This window comes from Trachymyrmex cornetzi, unplaced genomic scaffold (genome assembly GCF_001594075.2).
Source record: "Trachymyrmex cornetzi isolate Tcor2-1 unplaced genomic scaffold, Tcor1.1 scaffold237, whole genome shotgun sequence".
NCBI classification, from domain to species: Eukaryota; Metazoa; Arthropoda; class Insecta; order Hymenoptera; family Formicidae; genus Trachymyrmex; species Trachymyrmex cornetzi.
Window position 1 is genome coordinate 455,855 of NW_017297029.1, and position 8,800 is coordinate 464,654.

At 31.5% G+C, this 8,800-nt stretch overlaps 1 protein-coding gene across 1 annotated transcript; it reads left to right on the forward strand.

Moving 5' to 3' along the window:
- The first annotated feature begins 3,423 nt into the window (after positions 1-3,423).
- Positions 3,424-6,650, forward strand: LOC108761031 (uncharacterized). The gene is made up of 3 exons (XM_018507347.1): positions 3,424-3,609; positions 4,005-4,678; positions 6,077-6,650. Exons 1-3 carry the CDS (start codon positions 3,579-3,581, stop codon positions 6,314-6,316), a joined length of 945 nt encoding a protein of 314 aa, XP_018362849.1. The 5' UTR covers positions 3,424-3,578; the 3' UTR covers positions 6,317-6,650.
- The last annotated feature ends 2,150 nt before the right edge of the window (positions 6,651-8,800 follow it).

Here is an 8,800-nt window from a genome sequence, read left to right on the forward strand (position 1 = left end):
CAAAAATTGCAAAATTGTAGAGGACTTTTCTTCTCAGTTTAGTCCATTTTGCCCCTATGCAAAAGATTTTTCATTAATTATCAAACACCCTGTATACGTAATATATGTACGCTGTATGCTATTTTACATATGAATATATATGTATATGTACAATAATATATATATATATGTACATACATATATACCTCATACAAAATGGACGCTAAGGTAACATAATTACCGGCTGAGAAAAATACTTCTAATTGCAAAGTTAACTACTAGATGGCCATATTAGTTCTATTTGTTATATTCCAGCAAACGCTAAATATTCTTGAAATATTCATAAAATGTTCCTAAAATCCTCCATAAAAAAACATTCCAAGAATATTCCAAAGTATTCCGAATATTTACAGTATGTAAAAGAAATATTCAAATGTCGGTTAAAAATTTAATTTGTATATCGTTACATATTCCGAGAATGTTCGATAAATATTCCATATATATTCCACAAAATTTTAATTTTTCCAAAAATTCCAGGTCAGGTTGTGAATTAGTTTTTAAACGAAATTTTACTTTGGAAAACACAGTTAAAGTGTCTTTTCATCTTGAAGCCCAATTTTAGAGCTCGCTTCACAGACGAAGTGCTGCGCTCCTTATATTCTCTCCAGGTGATATTTATTTACGAGTAATTTTCGCCGTGGCCCTCTGTCGGCGGACATGTGTACTGCTCACTCGCTTGCGATTTTCGTGAAATACGTATACAAGGAGTATTCAAACAATATTTCATCGATATTTGCACATTCTGTGACGATTCTTTTACTGTTCCGAAACATTCGGTACATTGGTATAAATACGAATCGAACTTTTCGTTAAATATTTAGCGTTATCTGGAAATATTGTTGTTGATATTAAAAATTATTATAATTATTGTAATTTTGAATTATATCTTGCCATTGAGAAATATACAAACTTACATAAATTAATTATACGTACCTTATAACAATACAAATAATTTAAAATAAAATTATATTAAATTTATCTTAATAATTTAATTTAAATTATGTTTGATTTATAATACACAATAATAATTGTATAATATAAAATAAGTAAAGTATGTAAAATAAATGAATCACAAATTGATTAAAAAATAAGAAGAATCTATTTCGGCGGACATTAAGCTAAAGACATTAAGCTAAATAACATACAAATGTATAAGCTAACTTATTTACGTATATATATATTGTCGCATTTTATCAGTCATCTTACCTACTTTAATATCGCAATTTGTCTTATCCACGTGTTAATGGCAAAATTATGTCACTTGATCTGCTGCTATGCTTGAGTATTGTAACCAAGATCATTCCACAAGTTACATTTTTTTTAATTTCGTAAAAGCGCTTTTCTTAAATTTATGATGCTCGCACGGACGTATCTGTTGGCTTGATTTATCATAACGTTCTTGCAAATAATATGTTGAGATACACTTTTAATTCAAGAAATTGCGAAGAAAGAGATGCGTTGCATTCAGAACTATGTTAGCGCACAGGATTGCTATATCAACGTTTGCTTTTGCTAAATCGCTCATAGACCGCGCATGTCGAGCGTACTTCGTCGCTTATGAAATCATTACAATGACCTTGGGTCAATAAACGCACTCCGTTGTATCGGTCGTTCAAATATTTTATGCCTCAATTATGACGCGACTACACGGATCAGGTCTTACGACATACGTTATAGGGCATGCGTACTCCATTTCGACAATAAGAGTTTGCGATCTTAATTTTGTTAATGTATTGTTTATTCTCTTTCACACACGCATTCTAAATGCTTTTATTCTTTATATAAATGTGTGTTATACATATATACATTATTAGCATAGCGATATAATATTTGTGTAGAGCGGTTCATTAAACTTTCTATTGATAATACAGTGACCAAATCATTTAACAAGCCTACAAAAGAAATTAGCTACAAACGAAATGCTATTTCAATAATTTTTAGAATTAGAGAAAGATGAAGAGTTAGTTGAACCGAGATTAAAATTAAACTACCTTGGTAGAAACGGTCATTAATCATTCTATCGTTTCTTGTCAATCGTATCATCTGATACGAATGCACGGTGTACCAATGTGTCAGACGTATATTTTAACACATGCCTGTATTATGTAATAACGTCTATATCTGACGTTGTATATATAATATAAACGTAATTTCTTCAGAAAAAAAGACCAGATTTGTCCACCGACAGTAATAATCGTTGCGATAGATTTGGTTCATAATGCCATTTCTCCTAGGTCAGTTAGGTCTACTCGATTGTTTGATTACATAAGACTCATCATTGCCTATTGTCAGTGTCAGCAATCATCCACGAAGGGCAGATTAAAATCTAACTCGGGAAAATCTTAGTGCACGATCTTTTCCTCTAATGTATACCTTGTAGTATTTATTATAAGAAGCGTACTTTCGTCGAAGCTATACGTGGAGATTGTTTCTTAATTCACGGTATGGAAAGACAGATACAATTTGTGGTAAGAAGTTTTTTCGAACATTTTACTTTTTCTCTTTAGATATTACAGCGAGGCTAACGAGAAAAATTAATTCGAATAGCTAATAGTAAGAAATTTATTCTTTTGCTTATTTTTTGTTAAGACACATTATCGTTTTATCTGCAATGCTATTCGTAAATCCTTCAAGCAATGCGAGTGCAGATAGGTCGGTGCAGTAGACGAAGAACGCGCACTTCAGGCGGAGATGCGTGCGCTAAGCAGTCCAAGCGACTTTTTAGAAGTAACCACCTCAGCAGGATTTCCTCTATATGGCTCTGCAATAGATAATTTAGTGTGTGTAAAACTGTTCTCGTAGTGCAAAGTGAACGTAAAACTTCAAACGCGTTTTTCTCAAAACGCATGCCATGATTTTCAAAACGCGTGTCCAGTCAGTGTATCTTGAAAACAAGATTCGACTAATCGACTTGCAATTTTAAACCGGACAATAAAAACTATTTCTTAACGTAAAATTTTTGTTATGACATTTCATGTTTTTTCTAGTTTTCAGAAACTAAGCCAAAAGTCATAAAACTTCAAAAATAAAACTTTTTGTTAGATTCAAAAAGAATTGTTGACATTGATCAGCTGCCATTTTGTTTAACGCAATATTTCGAAAAACGGCTACATGAAAAGTAAATCTATAGATGTATATGTGTTTCCTGCTCGTACAAATTAAAGTAGCATATATATATATATACAGCACATTTTCCTTTTATTTTTTTTAAGTATGTTTAAATATATGTATGCGCGTTCGAAAGTAGATGTGTTTATTCAATTACGTTTTCTTACGTTTAACAAATATAGTTAAATCTGCAAGGCAACCTTTTCGTTATTTATTTCTTATTTGAATTGTTGTTGAGCCATTGTTCGATCCTTAATATGTTATTCTTACGCAGACGCTTTATTTTCCCGTGACAAACAGAGAACGGGTTTGGATAAATTGGAGCTCGCTAATCGTAAGAAGAGGTCAGTAGTGCAGTTTAGCCGCTCGTATAAGAGCAGCTCGAACATCAGTAACTCCATTAAAGTAGATCAACGTTGCACGGTGTCACCATGAACGTGGTAGTGATACCGTTCTTTTTAGGTGAGAATTCGGAATTATCGTGACACCCGCGTTGCGAGTCGGGACTCGAATCGCGCCTATCGTTTCCAATACTTTGTGATTGAATTTCATTTTGCCGAAGGTCGTTGTATTGTAAGTACTGATAGCTAGAATGATATGCGTCCAAGTCGGCATGTCGCGAATCGAACGATCAATCCCCCGTTACCGAACGTTGCTCGTTAGAAATACGAAAAACGCTATAGGTAATCGAGATATTTAACCGTAGACATCGGCCTGCTTGACGTCATCACTACATTAATCTAGGTTCATTCAAGCTTAACCGGCCCATTCAAGCTGACGGTCGAATAATACGTCGCCTGATCAGATGTCATAACTTGCCTAGTGCGCGCAATGATGTAATGACCTTTTTTCCTTAGCCGCGCATCTCACTGTGGACGAGCCATGGGAACATGGGCCGGAATACACATTCCAAGTCCAGGTGAACTGCACGGCGATCCCAGAGGAGGGTATATATGGCAGCGTAAGGCTGAACTTGGTATCAAAGCTGATCTGCCAACCGAAGGGCAGTCATATGTTGAGTTGTCACTTCGAGGAATCCAAGGCAAACAGCTTCGTTGTGGATAGTTTGGATCCCTCGGAACCAGTAGTACTAGCCGGTCTGGTAAAACGGCAGCCGGCTTACGAGATCAACGAGGATCAGTTCGAGATCAAGTTCAACAAGCGGGGGCTGGATAGTCTAGTGGTGAATGAAAACATTCAACCGCGCGAGCTTGACATGATCCGCATGATTGTGGGCCAGCTAAGCGTAGGTGCCGTCCTCGATGGCGTTGGAAACGACATTATCTTTGACGCAATGGAGAATTTTACCCAAGGCGAGTGTTACACGACCTTCAAGATTGATAAGAAGCTTATGGGACGTCCGTTGTACGCGAAACCTAGCTACGCGCTCAGGCCGGTCTTCGGCCTCAAAGATGGCAAGCTGGTGCAGATACGAAAGATCCGGAATCTGCATATGTGCGCGCACAAAGTGCCATATTTCTTCGGCAATGCTGAAAGCTTCAGAGAAGAGAGCGACATTATGTCTGACATTGTAAGCACATTTTTATCACTTAAGTACATTTACTTTTTACATTGATTACTTGTAAATTCCTCCGTATTAATTTACATGAATATTACTGTGCGATTGTTAATTTTGACAGATATTGAGTTGAGGAAAAAGTTTCTTCGTATTTTTTAATTCAGAATTGTGTATACAATATCTTCGTCAAAAATAAACGAAATTTAAATTTTAAAAAAGGGTTTTTAAGCTTGAAATATCTACTTTCAAAAGGTTACTATATTTTTTGAGTTTATATGAGTTTGGTAATATTTTTATATTTAAAAACTTACGAGCTGAAAAAGATGAAAAATTTTCTTTTCACTTTGGAGGTCTCTCACGTATCCAAAAAAATTTACGAAAATTTTCGACTACCTATCGTGAAAGCTTGAAGCTACAAAATCATTTTTTTTTAATATTCCTATGATTTTTTGTTCCTGAGTTATTCGCGAGTTAAGTAAAGGAGCATTCTGACTTTGATTGCTCATAACTCCGATAAAAATCTTGCCGCAATTTAAAAAACAGATTCTTAAAGCTGAAACTTTGCACTAGCGAATGATATAATTGTAACGAAAATTTCGTAACAAATGAAAAATTTTTGTAAAAAAATTTTTTAAATACGAAGAAACTTTTTTACTGACCTAATATATTAACATAACGAATATATAATATACATTAATAAATTACTTTTAGTACTTTTTAACTAGACTCCAACTTGATATAAATTCGAATTTAATCTTAATTTAATTAAAACAATATACAAAGTAATGTTTAATATACACTGTTAGAAATGTTCTTAAATTTCATTAACTTTTAATGTACATTGGTGAATGAAGTTAAATTTAATTTCTCTGTAACTGAAAGGACTATTAATGCACATGTTAATGAGATTTAAGTTTACAATAACTGAAAAATTAAGTGTAATGAAATTTAATATACTTTTCATTTACGGATATAAATGACATTTAATTAATCGTAATTGAAATAACTATTAATGTACATATTAATGAAATTTAATGTACTTTTACATTTACGAATATTAATAATATTTTAATTAATCCTAATACTATTAACGCTTAACGTTTAATACGTTTACGTTTCTTACATGTCATTAAACGTAAATTACTTTTCAGTTACCGACCTCGTACTTTTCATTAACGTGTAAATTAATTTCTATAATAATGTGTTCATTAATTTCAATACACACGTTCATCACATTTAAGACTACTGTAATTTAGTTTTTGTTTACATCATTCATTACATTTAATTTCGTGCATAACCACATGCTTCCTTTACATGTTAATTAAAATTCATTGGGAAATTTCTAACAGTGTAGTGTTACACTTTTAATTGCTGCGTTAATTGAATTCATTCTCTTTTTTATTACTGCAGAGTTTGTCGGATGGTCACATCATTATAACATCAACAGAATTTATATCAGGTACCTCGAACGTGATAACAACGAGCAAAATAACAGAGACCGTGATAACAACCCTTTACGAGAACGTAAGGCTTAGGCTCGAATCGATTCAAGCTGCGAAAAGCGAACCGCCAGCTGTAAAAGAAGCTGAGCCCGCTAGTGTCTTCATAGGCAGGTGGTTAATCGACGATTCGTCTGAGGAAGACAATTAAATGATTTTGGTGTTATATGTTTGGTGGTGCATGAACAGACGTTTGATATATATTGAAAGGCGAAATTAAAAAATTCATTTATCGCAAAGTGACTTATACTAATTTGATTGATTCTTCCTTCTACTATGTAAATTTCAGGTGATTACGGAATTGTGCAACATTGCATTTTCATTAAGCATATATTGCAAATATTACGTTTGTGAGTGTGAATGACATTTGGGATAACTATAAATTAAATTATAATGATAATTAATAAGACGACAATCGTAGTAAAAGTGTTGAATTTTCATATATGAGAATGAAGCTTTATTTACTTGTATGACATTGTAAGAACGGCAAGAAATAAAAGTTAAATTTATATATTGATTATCTTTGTACTTTATCAAAATTTGCTCTTAATCAATATCCAATTTGTCAGACTTTTTAATTACGAAAGTTACAGTTTGTATTGTTGAATATGTCATTTATATACATCATTTGTAAATCCAATTGTTTAATGTCTAAAAATTCTTTAAAAAATTTACGAAGCGATCACATTGTCTTTTGCCGTTTTGAATTTATTCGCATTGGCTTATTCCATTTTGCACTTATTCTATTTCTCACTTTAAATTTTGTAGAATTAATTGAATAAAATTTTGGATATCATATCATATATTTATTCTTATATATAAAGAATAATCATATATGTATGCATATTTAATAGAAAATTTAAAATATTTTTTATAACGCAATTATAATTGTAATTGTTATTGTACATATATTGAAAAATATTAATAAATATATATTTTATTTATTTATTTTTACAATAATCATAAATTAATTATAATATAATTTTTGACCTTGCTGAAATACAATAACTCTATCATGTATGATTGGTATCGGAAACTCACGTGTTCAGGTCGCTATCTAAATTATTTTTCTCAGCATCCGATGTGTCAGAAAATAGGACTCATAGTGGGATTAATAGATGGAGTTCTTTTATTGTCGCATCCTGTTTTTCACACCACAAATCTTGACAAGATCATAAAAACATTATTAAACAATGGGTATCCGTTGCAATTGATTTTTTCCACAATCAAACAAAGATTAAAATTTCACTTATGAGGCAGACGTGATAGAAATGGTGACGACAAGAGAGAGAAGAGTAATAATAAAAAATACTTTACTATACTTTATATTTCCGGTATATCAGAAAAAATTAAGAACTATTTAAATATCAACAGACTAGTCAGTATGACTTATAGAGGTGTTAATAAATTGAATTGTTTCATCAGATTTCATAAAAACAGGCTTTCATTAATAATGTATACCAATGTAGTGTACAAAATATCATACAAACAATGCGATGCAGATATGTAGAATTTTAAAAGCGAGAATTAGCGAACACCAAAATCATATTAATTAACCATAATCATAATAATACATAGAAAAACAGAGCAAAGATCAGTAATCACGGAGCATCGTATGGAATATTCGCATGAATTCGACTGGAATAACATTAAAATTTTAGATAAAGAGAGAATTTTAAATAAAAGACTAATCTTCGAGATAATTCATATTCAGAATAAAAAAAAAATAGCCTAAATTATAAACTAACACCGAATTATTAGATAAAGCTTATGAGAACTTATTATTATAGTAGTAAATGAGTTTTCATCTCTTTAATGTTCATTTTATTTATGTTTTATTATTTCCCAATAATGCAATGATTTACGACGGTTATTATTACACGGAGAAAATTTTATACTAAGTTTTAATATAATTTTAAATTACACTTTACTATATCTTGAATTTTCGTATGGACCCTCACAACATAATTCCGACTTAACTTTTACTATGGTACGCAAACAAAATTTCCTAGATATATATTTTTTACTTGTTTTTACAATACTAACTTTCATTCAACAAGATTTGATTTTGTAATAAAAAATTTTACTATAAAATTTACTACAAAAAAGTGTAAAAATTACGTTATATTATTGTTTTTAAAAAAATAATTATAGTATTTAAACTTATAATTTACATGAAGACCGCAGCTACTACCACATTATAGTAATTTTAAATATAAAATTTTCTCCGTGTAGATAAATCCTACCGATTAAATAGCTAATATCTCTATTTCTTGCGCATTTTGAAGATCATGTAAGTTTTGTATCTAATTGTCTGACTTATTATTGTATAATATAATAGATTAATTGCACCATCGTCTGAAAAGTTTTGAGCCTCATCATGAAGATGGCGTTACTCGTCAAGGCCATTCTGGTATTATGTCTGACTTATTATTGTATAATATAATAGATTAATTGCACCATATTTTTTAATTATTTGCATAGTGCACCAGAAAGTACATAATGACTTCGTTAAAACAAATATTCACGTACTTCAGATTGTATTGTACGAGGGTCGTCTGAAAAGTTTTGAGCCTCATCATGAAGATGGCGTTACTCGTCAAGGCCATTCTGGTATTATAATCGTGATACTTAC

Bases quoted from the DNA above. Each gene is read 5' to 3' on its own strand.
- LOC108761031 (XM_018507347.1), top strand. From the start codon at position 3,579: ATGAACGTGGTAGTGATACCGTTCTTTTTAG. The intron at 3,610-4,004 runs GTGAGAATTCGG...TTTTTTCCTTAG, and splicing joins AGTGATACCGTTCTTTTTAG to CCGCGCATCTCACTGTGGAC. The intron at 4,679-6,076 runs GTAAGCACATTT...TTATTACTGCAG, and splicing joins GCGACATTATGTCTGACATT to AGTTTGTCGGATGGTCACAT.